The 17,902-nt window shown below is 38.6% G+C and overlaps 1 protein-coding gene across 3 annotated transcripts in view; it reads left to right on the forward strand.

Annotated features, from left to right (window-relative positions):
* Nucleotides 1-17,902, forward strand: part of LOC129779278 (protein vestigial) — a 129,973-nt gene that overhangs the window by 64,105 nt on the left and 47,966 nt on the right. For all 3 annotated transcript variants that reach the window (XM_055786677.1, XM_055786675.1, XM_055786676.1), the window contains exon 4: nucleotides 1,200-1,460. In XM_055786677.1, coding sequence (XP_055642652.1) covers nucleotides 1,200-1,460 — 261 coding nt within the window. The remainder of the gene's footprint in view (nucleotides 1-1,199; nucleotides 1,461-17,902) is intronic.

Consider the following 17,902-nt stretch of genomic DNA (forward strand, 5'->3'; position numbering starts at 1 on the left):
ATAGAAAAATTTATGCATTAGCGCACGTGAAAATGCGTTTCTTTCCTATTCTCTTTCATTTTCGCATATTTAACGTGAAAACAACCCATTTATTTCTTCTTCTATCAGAGATCGGCCTACGCGATGTAAACAAACACGCCTTTTCGTATGAAATAAGTTTTATTAAATTATCCTCATCACCAGGTGTAAATGCTTAGCCCGCTTCTTTCAGTGCCCATCCGTCCGCCCGGATCTTGGCTCTGTTTTCCTGCTCCTCCAATCCGTATCCTTGTTATATCAAAGCATATAGTTTCCCCCCACTTGCATATAGTTGCAATTTCAATTTCCCCAGCAAAGCGGATTCCCCCAGGCACATTGATTTAGAAGTCGGTGTTGGAGAAACCGTAAATCGGACCAATCAAAACGTGGCAGGAAGGGCGTTTATATAACGCTTAACATTCAACAGTTGTTCAATTGTTTATCTAATGAAAAATAAAATTTTATTCAGTTGATGCAAACATCTTTGCGATCTATTGAGAAATGTTCGAGTTTTAAGCGTTCGAAATCTTTCATTTTTTCCTACATGTTCTATGTTTAGGTTTTCATTCTACCCCTCCTTATAGTCTGGTTAGACGTAGTCTCACGTCAAAAATGCTGAATAAATATCCTATCTAATGGTATATAGTATAACTTATATCGCAATATCGATTTGATGTAATATGCATTTGAAATCTCTTAATTTTTTGTTACATTTTTCGTGACCCCCTATATGGAAATCAAAGACGTAGTTCTACGTCAAAAGATTGAGTCGATGTTTAGTTCCACAATTTTCGTCAATTTTATAGACTCCTAGTTTTGTTTTTCTTTCTCTGACATTTCGTTCCGTCATGGCTCTGACACATGAAACGCAACATAACTGCGTTACGCTATAATATGTAGGGTAGGGTGCCAATGAATGTATGGCAAAAAACGACCCTCAAATTTCAAAAAGTTACCCTCTAATGTAGGGGTAATTTAATGTTAAAGTTGGCACTCTAATGTAGGGGTTCGTAGGTTTCAACCATTGTTAAGATTTAATCGCCGTTACAGACACAAAACAATCGAAATTATCACTCACCTCACTATATCTTATAATTATTTGCCAATGTAAACCATCACAAACGCTGCTGCACAATTGAAGTCTAATTAAATTCGCTTCCCACTCCCACATCCCGTTCCAGGAACCATCCCGGGTGCCCACAACGACAGCTCCTGTTCGTCCGGTCCGGACTCGCCAAATAACCTCCATCAGGACGCGAGCGGGGCCGCTGGTGCGAGAGGGGGTGACGGTAGCAGTGGCAGTGGCGAAACCTCGGGCGGTGGCCGAGCGCAATACGTGTCCGCAACCTGTGTGGTGTTCACCCATTATTCTGGCGATTCGGCCAGTGTGGTGGACGAACACTTTTCCAGGGCGTTAAATTTTAGCGATAAAAATAATAAAGGTAAGCGCATTTTTCCATCCATTTTCCTCTCACCGCCACCAGCATCGTAAAATGCCTATTTTAAGTATATTCTCCACTCGAGAGGCGACAAAGATGAAGACGTTGATGATGCTTTTGGCACGAGTGTGCTCGTTTATTCGTTCCGGGAGCTGTTCTCAATTTTCTGTTGTGATTTTAATGCGATCCAATGGCTTAACCGGCCGTAATTAGCTGTTTATGCCTTCTTAACCCGAACGCCATAAACATAAATCACAAAAGACATAAATGGTCCCCTTGAGTCTGGTTCTTCTTGAACGAGAAGTAGTAAACACGAGAGGGAGACAATTGAAAGATGCGGAAGCAAATGTTAACCCATTTTGGTTGTAATATGAGCCACCTTTGAACATGAATGTTTTTTCGAAGTCTATCAAAAAGTGTATTATTTATTCCGATGGATTCAATTATTTATGTCTATCAATAATGGACCACACTTCCCACCGGGTTACATCACTACCGGCCAACGGTGGCACTCAATCATAACTCAATGCCACTAATTTGTTGCTCAATAAATCATCTCCCGCGGCGGCTGCGTCGACATCATAAATAACAATACAATTTTATAAACTTTTATCTCCCTGGATAATAATCATCATCATCATCACGGTTGTCGTCGTTTTGGTACACCCTTTCTTGTCCCATCCTTCGGCGTTAGTCGTAAATCGTTGCTGTCTTCTTCCACTTAAAAGATCATCTTCGAGGAACGGAGCAACTCGTAAAGAAGCAGAAGAATCGGTGGCACTCACAGAAATCAATAAATAATTGACTTCAACCTTGAAGATGAAGGGATAGACTAAGATCAGCATGTTCCGGGCACACCGTATTTGAGTATGTGTGTGAGACAGAGAGGCTGATTAATCGCCAAACGATCAATTCATAAAAGGGCTATATAGCTCCCTGTGGCCCTTCTGCCCATCCTGACGTGACCCTTCCTTCTTCTCGATCTCGGATTCTTGCTTCCCATTTCAACCGCTAACACACATATTTATGCTGCGGGATGTTCTCTGGCAGCAGCACCTTTCGCTATAAATAGGCCCTCTGAAATAAAGCGAAACTATAAAGATGTCAAATAAAACAAAGAATGCGTGCACTCATAATATAATACATGGGGTTAAGGGCTGCGCGGTTAAGCGATGTTTGGAAGCGTGGTTGACATGCAGTAGGGATCGCGACAATCAGGCTGCCGCTGTGGCCGTTTAGGGTTTGACAGCGTTTCGATTTGCTTAGGCTCAACGGTAGGTCGGAAAATGAATAAATTTTTGTCTAGTAAAAGAAGATGAAATAATAGTCTAAACTGTGTGAAGTAGTGCGTTATCGTACAGGGTCTTTCAGATTAAACGCTCACGCAACAAATTTTAATAACTTTTACCGAAATCCGAGTTATTTCTTCTTTAATTTCCTCCAAATTTTGTGGCTTATTAACATAGCAACGGTCCTTCACGTACTGCCAGAGAAAGTAATCGGAGGACGAGAAATGTTGAAATTATTACCATAAGAGGACAAAGTTTCATTAAGGCTTCGGTTGCTCGAGTAATACGATTTCACTAAAAATACACGTTCTTGTAAATAGTACATCTTGATACTAAAAACCATCCGATCAGACTGAACGAGTAGCCGAATATTATCGTCCCGATGTGGGGAATGCAGTGTTACCATCGACAGAGCGAAAAAAAATTTTTATAGGCTATTCGATTGTTTCGCGTTAGCATTTAATCTGAAAGACCCTGTAGATTATTTTTATGGTTCTTAGTAAAAATATTTCCAGAATTGCGCGTCAGATAATCAAATAGTGATAATTAACACGTACGGGGTCTATGTTATGCCTGTATGTACGCGAAGTTGCAGATGCTGTGCTTAGTCCAGTTGTTTACCAACCTATGTTTTCAACTGCGATTGACAAAAATTTACGAAGATCGTCAAAAATCTTTGGTCTAGAGTATATCAACGAGCCTGGTTTTGAAGAATATTGATCTCTTGGAAAATTTTTTCGGCCACTTGTGAAATATGGATTAGATAGATTTGATTGGACCTTATTTTAGAAACAAACAATACATCCCATTATTATTTTATCATACTAGAAATGACAAACAAAACATTTTGCCCCATTATACCAATGATGATGCAATGAAGCCGGCAAAGAAGTTATTGAAACCAAACTTACGATAACCAACATGGGCGCTTTATTTTAATCAGTACTGCAGTTTTGTTTACGATGGATCATTCTGGATCTGTAGGATGGTCTTTCCTCACTTTTTGACTCGATTCTCAAGTGAACTGGACTCAAAAGGCTCTCCTTTGATCGGTGGTAGTTCTTTCTAGAAAGTATTATGTAGTGTCGTGTCTATGTGAGAAAATGCCCACAATTGATGTCAGAAGACGTTTTAAAACCAAAGATATGTAGTTGGGGACTACATCATTTTTGAATTGAACACATGGTTCATGGATTTCCAAGAGTACCAAAAATACACCACAAAAACCTACGTAGCGAAACCCAGAAACACTTACCCTGGCAACTGCGTAAACTTATTTACACCTCAATGAAGCAGAGTACAGGGGAACTTCGATATAACGTACATTTCTCTTTCAGAATTGTACGTGACATCGAAGCATGATAAAGAACCCAGGAACATAGCTTATATTACTTTATTGTGTTACTGTTTGGGTGAGGTTTGAAAATAATAATGAAAAAGTTCAACTAGAAGATGAAGCCAATATTTCTCATGATGTTTCCCTTGATACTATTGATTAAAGCTTAATTCATTTAGAATCCGGAATCAAACAACTAGTTGATCTCGAGATTAGTTGAAGGCGCAAAAAAAGTTTTTATATCCAAATACAGATAATTCATTGTTCTTTCACAAAAAGATTCCCTTACAGTATTGACGACTTTTCGTACTTTTCTTCGAATAGCTCCATCAAAGTTTGGCTGTAGTGGCTGATTGCCAAATCTGGCCAAAATTCCATTGGACGTTTCTACAGGCATTTTCGTTTTTATTATACATTTTCGTTTCTATTTTACATTTACGAGCCCTGTATCTAATCTAGCAGTTGGCCTAAAAGTTCATAAGGTTGACGTCTAGATTACGCCTCTTGCAAAAATCTACCTGAGTATCACAAAGCACAATATTTCAATGAATACGTGTCAAAATTTGGCAGCAATCGGTCGATTGGTTCGTGAGTTACAGCATTGAGAGTCAAACTACTTTTGTCCCGTGTAATTTCTAGATAGTTTATGTAATTACTATAAAAGTAATCAATTTGGTCCGTAAATTTTTAAATAATCAATATGAACAGTGGCTTTAGTCGAATATACCCAGAAAATACTACAGGGAAACTTCGATATAACGTACCCTCGATATAACGTAACTTGATATAACGTATACATTTCCAAAGTGTAAAGGAAAAATTTGTTCAATTTTTTTTCTGATAGAACAATGAATTATCTATATTGTGATGCTAAAACAAGTTTTGTACCTTCAATAAATCCCGAAATATAGCTGGTTTTGTGATTCCGGATTCTAAATGAATCAAGCTTTAATCAACACTACGAAGAGTAACATCATGAGAAAGGCTGGCTTCGTCTTCTGATTGAGGTTATTCATTAACTTTACTAAAACAGCAACACAATAATGTATTATAGACTACGTTTGTGAGTACTTTATTATGCTTCGTTATAACGTACAATTCGATACAACGTATAATTTTGAAAGTGAAATGTACGTTATATCGAAGTTTACCTGTATAACTTGGTAATTACTCATTAATGAATACCTGTAGAGATCGATTCAGTTAAAATAGTTAGTGACCAGCGATGAACAAAGCTCTTAATGATATTCAATAATTTATTTTCGGTTTTACGGAGGTACCGTAGAAATACGATCTGTACGAGCAGGGGAAGTGGAGTCATAGTGGTCACCCTAAGGAATATGCCCATTTCCAGCGTCCACATACCGCTTCAATTCCCGTTTTTCGAAGAATATCATAGTTCAACTCATTGTTGTTCAAGATAGCATTAGCCTTTTACTATAAAAAATCAAAATAGTACATTTTTCATCATTAGAAAAAAAAAAGGTGAAAAATCGAACTTTTTTTTTGCTTGGAGGTAAAGTGGTCACTCGCAGATATCAAGCTAAATGGGATAGATTTATGCGTTTTTATCGTCCAAACTTGTTCAAATCACACTTGAAATAGTAGGTACATGCATGAAATAAGCTTGGCCTATTTACTTAGAGTCTCAATTTCATTTTTCTCATGCAATGTAGTAAGAAACACATAACGTTCCGCATAATAAGGCTTCGTTTAGTTGGAGTGGCATATTTTCCAGGTTCAATGCCACAAAAGAAACCTCTTCAAGAGCAGAATGTGACGAGGTGTATCAGCTTTAGTAAACAGAACATTGTAAGTGAATAACACATATGACCACTTTGCCCCCAAACACGAACGAAATCTCTATGTTAATTAATCGCTGAGATTGAACAAAATATCTGTTCACCTCTCTTAGAATAGGTGAATAGTTGTCCAAACTGATCATTTGTCCAACATATCAAATTCAATATACTAAATTTCACGTGAAATTCCTTAGATACCATGCGCACAGAGCTACGGCCCAATGGCTATCGAGAGCGCAATTTTTGTTTTTATTCATATTTTGACATTTTGACAGATCTACTGAAGTACAGGGTGACTCAAAAGTCATTAAATTTTTCAAAAATAAGATGAATATCAATACTGTTTCAATAGTCAATAGTTATACTACCAAACAAGAAGATGACCACTTTGCCCCCACTACCCCTATATGAGTGATGCAAATAAAAAAAAGTTTCGAAATTCGAAAATGTGTCACTTGCTAGTGTTATGCATTTAAGTAGAAATTAGCATTTAGAGCTCGACAGTTATTCTCTAGACAAAAACTGTCTTCGACAAAGTTGTTACATATGATAGAGCGCTTATTTTCATGTTGCCAAAAATAGGGTGACAAACATTTTCGATGAAATAAAAAAAAATCTAACTCTCTTCTCTCTATAGATAGAGGTAAACATAGTTCGACAATGTTGTAGTTATTTGAGACATCTTTGTAGCACAAAGTTTTTTGACGTAGGACTTCGTCTTACACTAAGGGTGCCAAATCAGAAAACAGGTCACGTTATTATGAAATAAAGTTTACGTTAATAACTATTTTTGCTGCGAACGAATTTTAACAATTTGCATACCAATCGAATCGGAAATTTCCTAAGATTTGTTTGCGGGATAGCGAAAAGAGAATATTAGCGAAGTAAACTCCACCCTTGCATAGTAAGTAAGCTGTCGCTAGCGTATAAGTATTGCATCTCCTCTGAGGAAAATTCTCCGAATATTTCTGTGCCCGAAACAACAAAGGTCGCTTATTCTGCTCCTTTTGTCTCCTTTTCCGTCTTTGCAAATAATATCCGGAATGATAAACCAACAAATTTAAAAAAAATATTGTGTAGTCCTACGTCTTATGCGGTCGTGTCTCGGATACAACCCCTCGATTTTTTTTTCTATCTCTTGAAATAACCTTTTTCCTAAGTTGCGTTGGGGTAATCATTAATAAACCGGTTTTTTGCTCTAACTTTTATATTTCAAATTCTACATACAAACTGCCTTCGAAAGACTTTTAGACCATACTGATACAAACATTTTGCTATACAGAACTTGTCAATATCTCAACTTCACTCAAAGTAATTGATATTTCTTCCCAAAAAATACGCTCTCTTCAATTGCTTTCCATTCTTTCTGGGGCAAACATAAAACATGTTTGTTGACGGAATTTGAAAGAACAAATTTCACTCAATATAATATGTGTTTTTCAAAGATATGTTATTTTTTGTATTTGAGTCAATTAGAATTGAAATCGTGAGTTTTTGGGTGAAAACCCATCAATAGCTTTGAGCAGGATTAAGATATTGACGAATTCTGCATCGCACAATGTTGGTATTGATAAGCTCTGAAAGTCGTACGAAGATAATTCTGATGTAGAATTTTAAATATAAAAGCGAGACTAAAATAACCAGTTTTTTCATGGTTACCCTAATGCAACTTAGGTAAAAACTATTTTGTGGGAGATATTTATTCTTTAGACAAAAACTGTCTTCGACAAAGTTGTTACATATGATAGAACGCTCATTTTTATGTTATCAAAAATAGGGTGACCAAAATAGTCGATGAAATAAAAAATCTAACTTTCTTAACTTTAAAGATAGAGATGAACATAGTTCGACAATATTGTAGCCTTAATTATTTTAATCAATTTCGTAGAACAAAGCATTATTCTATCTTTTAATATGATCGATTTAGCGCTTTTTTAGGGTGACCATGATTTAGTTGCATTAGGGTGACCATGAAAAAGCGGGTATTTTTTATGTAACTTTTATATTTCAAATTCTACATCAAAGCTGTCTTCGTAGGACTTTTAGAGCCTTATCAAGACCAACATTTTGCGGTGCAGAACTTGTCAATATCTTAATCCCACTCAAAGTGATTGATGGTTTGGCACCCAAAAACTCATGATTTCAATTTTCATTTACTCAAACACGAAAAATAACATAGATTTGAAAATCACACATTCTGTAGAGTGAACTCTGTTCTTTCAAATGCCGTCAATAAACCTTGTTTATGTTTACCCCAGAAAGAATGACACAATCGCAGAGAGCGTATTTTTGACGTGGGACCACGTCTAACCGAGTATATGGGGGGTAAAATGAAAACCTAAACACAGAACATGCAGGAAAAAATTAAAGATTCCGAATGCTTATAACTCGAACATTTCTTACTGGATCGGAAAGATGTATGCATCAATTGATAGGGAAAATTTCTACGCTTCTATCGCAATTAATAAAATGTTATTAGATAAACAATTGGAAAACTGTAAAATGTTGAGCGTTATCTAAACGCCCTAACTGCCTTGTTTTGATTGGCCCGATTCACGGTTTCCCTAGCACAGCCATCTAAACCAACCAGCCTTGAAGAAATTGGCATTGCAAATACATGAAAGTCGGGGGTATTTTTGTTCCGACTGAAATGTGTTTCCCTCACACAGACTTCAAATCCATGGAGCGTAGGGAAATTGGCATTGCAAATTCATGCTGGTCGGGGGTGTTTTTGTTTCGACTGAAATGTGTTTCCCCAACACAGACATCACAACCAAGGTGTCTGAGGAAATTGACATTGCAAATTCATACAAGTCGTGGGCATTTTTGTTCCGTCTGAAATGTGTTTGCCTAACACAGACTTCAAAACCAAAATGTCTGAGGAAATCGGCTTTGCAATAAATGCGAACTGCGAGTACTTTTGTACTCGCTTACCTTTGTGCAAACTAGAATATGTTTCCTTAACACGGTCTCCTGAACTTAGGGACCTGGGAAAATCGTACAGACACTAGAGGCGAATGAACTTTCAGGTTTAAATCCTCTATAGTATAAAAAGTAGAAGTTGTTGATTCATGCAAGTCGGAGGTACTTCTGCACCCGCATTTTTTTTTGACGTGGGACTACGTCTAACCAGAGTATATGGGGGGTAAAATGAAAAACTAAACACAGAACATGCAGGAAAAAATGAAAGATTCCGAATGCTTATAACTCGAACATTTCTTACTGGATCGGAAAGATGTTTGCATCAATTGATAGGGAATATTTCTATGCTTTTATCGCAATTAATAAAGTGTTATTTTTCATTAGATAAACAATTGAACAGCTGTAAAATGTTAAGTGTTATCTAAACGCCCTAACTGTATCATTTTGATTGGCCCGATCTACGGTTTCCCCAACACAGTCATAATACCCAAGCAGCCTTGAGGAAATCGGCATAGTAAATACATGAAAGTATGGGGACTTTTGTTCTCACTGAAATGTGTTCCCTAACACAGACATCACAACCAAGGTGTCTGAGGAAATTGGCATTGCAAATTCGTGCAAGTCGGGGGCATTTTTGTTCCGACTAAAATGTGTTTGCCTCTAACACAGACTTCAAAACCAAGTTGTCTGGGGAAATCGGCTCAGCAAATAAATGCAAACTGCGAGTACTTTGTGCGAGAGTGACCACTTCAAGTGTACATACAATCAAAGTTGATTATAATTTCATTGTCTAATATATTCAAAACCACCATGCAACAAGAATCCCAACGTAAGACTACGTCAACTATGCGATCGTGCCCCGGGTACAATCCTCAAATCTTTTTGTACTCCGAAAAGTGTTTTCCTAATACGGATTACAAGAACGGATACGATCATAACACTTTGGCTCGGTTATTCAAGATTGCATTGAAGGATATGCCTTCATATCTTCTGCTCACTGAAATGATTGCTAAGCTTAGGTAGTTCCACGTCAACCTTGCGGTTATATTATAGATATAACCCACCCATTTTTTTAGTAAGAAATATCAATAACTTTGAAGTTGATTGAAGTTGAGAGTTCTGCATCGCAAAATGTTTGTATCAGTATATTCTAAAAGTATTTTGAAGACAGTTTGTATGTAGAATTTGAAATATAAAAGTTAGAGCAAAAAATAGTTTTTTTTAATGGTGACCCCAACGCAAATTAGAAAAAAGGCGCTATATCGGTTATTTCAAGAGATAGAAAAAGTGGAAGGATATTTGCCAAGAGTGAGCTCCGTCTCCTTCAACTGTGACCAGAGACAATTGAGAAAGAAACATGAAGAATACAGAAAAAACCAACTAACGACCTTGCATAAAACTTCACTCCTCCCCTCGGATTCTCTGGAAGGCTTCGAAGTTTCTTTCTCACACCATCGTTCAACTGCCGGCAAAACAAATTACTTCACAACACTACGAAACAGAACAGCAGCAGCAGCACCGGCGACTTCGCTGGTAATCTGCAACCCATTCCTATTTCTTCTTAGGAAAAAAGGATGCCCACTCACGGCAGGCATGGGAACGTACACCGAAGACATCAACAAGATCAAGCAATAACTATTGACAACGGCTTTCCATGTTCGCGCAATAATCTCGATATGTGATTTACTACGTCCAAATCGTTCCCATCTACGTTTGCCTTAAGGCCAATGTGGAGCTACTCTTGTGGATCGCGCGGCAGGGCAAAAGAGTGGCCTCAGTCAGTGGTCAAAAGATGCCGCCGGTTGGGTCGCAACGCTTCACCAAGCGGATAACGAAAAACTAAGACTACATAACTGGGCACTGCGAAGCGGGACCGATTGCTGTAAGATTTCCCTGCGCGAACTGCGCTGCAGTGGGATAAGAACAACACAAAAAACGACATTATATGGTAGTAATCGAACCAGGAATCCCAATCGAAGTGGATTCCTCTGACCCAAAAGGAAGGAAGCTGCAGCGGCGGTTTGAAGATTTATATTGCCAATAAGGTGGCAGCAATCGAAGCCAATCGGTGGGGAAGCCGGTTGAAGCGAAAAGGATAGCACCGAAAAAAGGTACATGACAATTTTAAATGGCTTCGAAATGGGCAGCGAAACGGAGACGGAACGATTGAACTTAACTTCTGGGAAGAGATGCAAAAAAACCCTGGACAGCATGGCGAGGGGCTGAGGATTTGTCCCACTCGGAGGACGATGGCTGGCAGTAATGAGCATGGGAAAATTTTGCTGGAACTGAACGCTCGATATATACAATGTAGCATAGAAATCAATTAACAGCAACGTTTAATGGTAACCATATACCGTTGAATTCCACAAAAGTCGAACCCAGGATTATGACGCAACAGTTATTCTCCCAAGATGCGGAAGCTTTACACAAAATTAACATCGCGACTTGCTGTCAGGAACAAATCAGTTTGGAAACACACTTAATTTGTATAATTCTGACACTCTACAAACTTCACATCTTGCTAACAAATGACAACTGTCTGTGTTTGTCACCTACCTTTCAAGGAGGTGTCATAAGGTAGAAACATTCTCACTCACGATACGATGAAATGAGTAGATGATCACGGCTTGTCAGGTGTCGCCGAGGGATCTAATTCCATATTACCACCGCCACCACGAATGACACGAAGTGTCACTTTGAATTATGTTTATGCTAATTAATATTTTAATTATCATTCCCATTCACTGATGCTGGTAAGTGATGCTTTTGGCCGCAAACCACTGCAAACGGTATAAATTGCACTTTCGTTTTAATTAAATGCGATTATAATGACGCTAATGATGTATATATTTCACGTGTGCACCATGTTTGTTAACTGTCGCCTCGAAAATAGCGGGGCGTTTAATTGAAGGCGAAGGCGGCCCGAGTGCACTTCAACTAATGACACGGTTGTATCCATCCCGAATAGTAGCAATTCATTAGAACGCGTCGGGCCTCGCTTTGAAAAATTGCGCCTTTTTATAATAACGATTCCACTCGGTTACACCGTCGTTTCGTTCGGCTTCCACAATGATGCGTTCTGAATGAAACCGCTCATATTCGTACGTGTGTGGAGTTTGGTCCCAGATCTTCAGGTTCGCTGGCCGCCCAGACAATGTGGGAAGTCATCATAAATTACAACCCATCCCGCCCCTTTTGCTGCCGCGCGGATAATAGTCCTCCTCCGTTAAGACATGTTTCGCTCCGCTCGTCACCATGCCGCACTTCATGTGCAGGGACAGGGGTTGGTTTCACGCGAGACAACGATGGATGCTACTGGAAACCGCCTCAAAAGGACCGTCACATAAACGAGTTAATGAAAACGCGCACAGAAACAATAAATTATCGCACGTTTTACCCAAAATGACAACAATACTCGCGCACTCGTCTAGCACATTCGGAGGGGGAGAAACGTTCCACGGGGTTCAGATGAAGCCTATTCGTTGGCGCAGAACATCGTAATACGACTGAATAAAACAGTATTTCGAGCCGTGGCACACAAGCGGTGATCGAGCGTTTTGTTTGAGATGCAACGGATAACATCACATTCGTTGAGAGACAAATCGACGTTTTACGGATCGAGGACCCTAGAATCCAATCAAACAAACGAAATCAAAATCATTGAAATAGTTCAACAACTGAAATATATTCATGATTTCATCCAGTTCGACTGATACTGTTTGTCTCTGAGCAATAACCGGAACGAACATGAAATTGCATACAAAGCAAATCATGCTCTGAAGAAATATTACTGTTTTGAAAACATTCAGAACAGGCTATAGAACAGCTCCCTGTTACCGTTTATCTCTCCCTATGTGTTCAGATGATGTCAACATCTCAGGGTTCAAAACTTTCAAAGTGCCTGCACTTGAGCTGACAGAGCTGTCAGTAGGATACACAACGGGTTCAAAACCGCATACCGTTCTGAATCATATTAGGCTGTCAAAAAAAGTCCTGCGGTATTTACGCGAGGTGTCGTTGTAAGCGCGTAGTTCTAGGTGTATTCATTGTATCGAGTCATACTATAGCTTGTAGGAAAGGTATTTTTGCGCGCTATAATATAGTCCTTGACAGTGTTTTGTTTGGTTAAGTCGTTCGTGAGTTATAGTGTCGCAAATATAGAGCAAAATAAAGAGAAAATCCGACATATTTTACAGTACTACTATGACAAAGGCAAAAATGCATCTCAAGCTGCCAATAAGATGCGCCACGCTCCGGAAGGCCTGTCGTCGAAAATTGCGACAAAATCGCTGAATTAGCCGAGAAAGACCGGCATAGTAGCAGCCGTAGCATCGGCCAAGAGCTGGGGATAAGTCATCAAACCGTTATTAACCATTTGAAGAAGCTTGGATTCACAAAGAAGCTCGATGTATGGGTGCCACACACGTTGACGCAAAAAACATCTTTGACTGTATCGACGCATGTGAATCGCGGCTGAATCGCAACAAAATCGACCCGTTTCTGAAGCGGATGGTGACTGGCGATGAAAAGTGGGTCACTTACGACAACGTGAAGCGCAAACGGTCGTGGTCGAAGCCCGCTGAAGCGGCTCAGACGGTGGCCGAGCCCACATTAACGGCCAGGAAGGTTCTGCTGTGTGTTTGGTGGGATTGTCAAGGAATAATCTATTATGAGCTGCATCCCTATGGCCAAACGCTCAATTCGGACCTGTACTACCAACAACTGGACCGCTTGAAGGTAGCACTCATGAAGAAGAGGCCATCTTTGATAAACAGAGGCCGCATTGTCTTCCATCAGGACAACGCCAGACCACACACTTCTTTGGTGACGTGCCAGAAGCTCCGGGAGCTCGGATGGGAGGTTCTTTTGCATCCGCCTTATAGTCCGGACCTTGCACCAAGTGACTACCACCTGTTTTTGTCCATGGCTAACAAGCTAGGTAGTCAGAAGTTAGCCACAAAAGAAGCCTGTGAAAATTGGCTATCCGAGTTTTTTGCCAATAAGGAAGCGAGCTTCTATAACAGGGGTATTATGAAGTTGGCATCTCGTTGGAAACAAGTCATCGAACAAAACGGCGCATATTTGACTTAAAACAGATGATTGTAACTAATTTTATGAACAAATGAAAATTAAAAAAAAATACCGCAGGATTTTTTTGACAGCCTAATATTTCGGACAACATAATATTTCGGACACTTTGTTATAATATCTTGAAATGCTTAATGTACTGATGGTATAACTATAAAATTAATATCACAATTGCTTCTTTAGAGTAATCCCTTGGTTTCACTATCATTTCATATGAGAACTACATTTGAATTATAACATAATCGGCAAAAATCTATCAACACTACTCACTATCGTTTGTGTTTGACGTTTGCTTAGCGTGAGCACGTAGAATTTACCCGTTCATCAATATTTAAATTTCTCCCGTGTTTCATCAGTTCTCATCATCGTTAACAGTTTACTGTGATTGCTAGGTAAGTGTTTCGCAGTTGACTATAAAATATAATCAATTGTTATGTAATTTTCGATCAAAAAATTACAAAATAAAGTGTCCGAACTTTGAATTTTATTTGCTTCATTTGAAAAGCATCTTATTCGATGATTTTTTTATGTTTTCAATCAAATAGGAACCAAAGTAGAAAGCTTAAAAGCATATTGAACTAATTTATTAAAAATATCAACCAAATAATATCTATGCATAAAGTTTAGACCTGTTTTCTGCATCATATGCCTTAAGCGTCCGAAATATGATTCAGAACGGTACATCTCAGCTGTTTTGTTCTCGAGATGTTGGCACCAAAAACATGGCCGTCTAGGACGGGGCTGCTATAGAATAAATCGAAACGTTGAGAAACGTAGAAAGGCTTACTCCGGAAAAGTAAAAATATTGCACAAAGTAACCCACGGTTGAGAAATGGAAGAAACTGAAGTCAAAACTCAATCCAGTAGCCAAAACTCCCAAAACACAAGACAAATTTCAGACAAGTTAGGTTGGATAAGAAAGAGATTGGATCAGTTTTGCATTCTCGTGGTCTGGGATGCAGTGTTGCCACTAGCACAGATTTATCAGATTTTTTCGTTTTGGTCGAGGAATTTTTCGTTGAAAAAATTTTTTCCGACTTGCACTGTGGTCACGTGTATTCTAGAATCACTCAGAACTGATTAAGGTCATCAATCAAGCTTCCAGTTCCTAGTTCCAAGTTCCTAGTATTTGCGATACCTATTCGAACCAGAGATGCACACCTTTCTGATTTTTCAGGATTTCCCAGACTTTTTGACAACTGACTCAATTTAGTCTGATTTTTCAGAAATGATCCTGATTTAGCCTTATTTTTGTACTTTTCAGCTTATCAGAATGAAAATTATTTTAAAAAAAATATTCGGGGATCACTTTCAAAGTTTTCCTGAACGGAAATAAGATTTGTAACAATAGCTCTCCGTTTCGCACATATATAATACCAACATTAAATTCAATTCTCCTGAACAAAGCAGTCGTAATTTTCTTTATCAATATGTATGATCGACTGAATAAGTTTTTCCAGAGCGAGAATCCCGAATTAGAAAGAAAACGTGAATGTTTAAAGGTATTGATAACAAAAAAGTCGGGTCACCGGAATATATTTCCCTAAAACGTACTATTAAACTGAGAAGCCTGGGAAAATCGTCATTTCAGATACTAGAGGTGAATGAACTTTGGCGGTTCGAGAACTACGTAAACATGAGATGTGCAACAATTTCAGAGGAAAATGTAAAATACAATGATTGTTTGGCAATTCTTCAGTTCACATATTTCGGTAGTCCTAGGCATCATATCAAACGTAAAAGGACGTTCATCAAATTTATTTGTAACGAAGAACATAATCTATTACAAAATTTTCGAAGCATTTTAAAATAATATTCGAAGTGGTAAACAGTTGGATTGCGTAGTTCTACGTCGAAAATATGCGGTCGTGTCCTAGATACAACGCTTTAAAAAAAAATCAATTTTTAAGTAACAAGCATATAACTTTTAGCCCTTGAACTCCAAATGTAACGCTCTCGGCTTCGAAACTTTGAACTTACATCCGGTGCAGAATTGAAAGACGTAGTCTTATGTCAAAAAGGTGGAGCAAATAATCCGTACTAGTTGCAAATCGTTGTGGGCAGATTTCGTCAGAATAGGGAAACAAATTTGTAGATTGTGAGGAATTGGTGAAGCTTACTGAATCTATTTAGTGTTTGCCTGGTAGTATCTGCATCAGACGAAGGGACTTTTCTACGATGATCAGTATTCGACCAACAGAAAAGTGATGATATAAATGATATGATAATTGTCAAACAGAAATTTGATCTGAAATTTGACAAATTTTATGATAAAACTTGCAACGATTATGATAATCTTCGCAAAGTCTCTTCAGCATCTAAATTTACTTCGTTATAGGGGGCTAAGGGGGCATACCTAAGAATGTTTGATTGATTGGATTTATTCTCGGTTTTATTCACTCAGTAGAATTGTTCAAAAAATGTTAAATAATAAATATGATTTTTTTTATTCACGTGTCCCGTTTTTATTCCAGAACTGTTTTGGACTCTAGCATTTTTGGTTAGGGACAGAAAAATCGCTAACGAATATGGGGGACACATTACAGGGATAAACGGGGTTGTTCTGTTTTGTCAAGTAAGTAGGAGTGGGTGAAGAAAATGTGATCAAGCCGGAGACGGGTGAGAACCAATCTTTCACGACTGTTGCTTTGATCAAACCAAGGAAGTATGTTTTTTTTTAAATTTTATAAAACATAGGTGGACCTAACGTCTCACCCAACGAATGATGTCAGATGGAGGACAAGGAATATCTTAAGGTGGTATAAATTAATTGAGTTAGTAATTTTGACTTTTTAGTTTCACTCTAGACAGCATTCAGCCAACGGCATAAGCTGAGGCTCAGACTTAAGATGAAAATTAGAATCTGTTTTGGAAGTTACAACAAAATCCTGATGCGTGATTCATCACAGAAGAAAAGTTAATTAACATGGAGTTCGGTTGAAGATATAAAAGTAATTTTTGACGAGGAAATCAAATTCTGTGAAAAGATAGAAAAAACGTGAGGGGCTTGCGAAATACAATACCTTTGATGGCAGGTTTCCCTTTATTTTTTTGAAGCCGAAACATATTCTAAGCCCCACTATTTTGCCCCTTTAATGAGTACGCTCCACGACATCTCAATTCATAGCAGCTCAATACCGATGAGAGTATGGAAATACTCCCGCCATGATTTGCCAGATTCCATCTAACAACAAAGCAAAAAAGAAACGAAGGAAAACAACAAATAAATGGTCCTACTAGAAATTCCGCATCGTCAGCAACGTTTTACCAAACAATTAATAAAAATATTCCCTCTCCGGCTGACTCCCATTCGCGCCCACCCCCGAGGGTTTCCTCTTCGTTCCGCAAGAAAATGGCGAAATGCAAATTAATTATGACCATATCATCATCAGCATTGCCGTCGTTACTGCCGCGGTTTGTTTTCAGTGGCAATAGCCACCCGAAAGGAGTAGGTATGTGTTTGCAAGAGCTGTGGCAAAAAGCAAGTGGCAAATTTCCCTTTTTGAGCGATGCATAAAAACATTTTAATGTTTCTTTTCCACTCAAACGCCCAGCTCTCGGTGACGCGGGTGACTGAAGGCCTAAGCACACGATAAATGCGTTTATATTGTGTAATAAAATTAAAATTCTTCTCACTATGGCGCACAGCTTGGGCTCGAATTATGCACTATTTATCTAATTGGGAGAACAAAAAAAAACTTCAATTTGCAATTTTGTGGCGGCCAAACGATGGCTGCCACAGCATGCCCGATGGGAACGCGCTCTTTGTGTTCTCGCACTTGAAGCTTTTAAGAAATGTGGGTACCAATAAAGATGGGAATCGCGTTGTTTGTGTCAGCACCGCGGAGCTCTGTGAACTGGATTAAATGCCGTCATTTAAATTTAAATTAAGATGATTAATGTCGCAGAATCTGAGGGGGGAACGGTTTAAATGCGATATGATTTACGGCGGGACTCGTTGCGAACATATGTTTTGGAGTCGCGCAACAGCTTAACGCTTCAGAT

Source organism: Toxorhynchites rutilus, chromosome 3, assembly GCF_029784135.1.
Source record: "Toxorhynchites rutilus septentrionalis strain SRP chromosome 3, ASM2978413v1, whole genome shotgun sequence".
In the NCBI taxonomy this organism is placed as follows: Eukaryota; Metazoa; Arthropoda; class Insecta; order Diptera; family Culicidae; genus Toxorhynchites; species Toxorhynchites rutilus.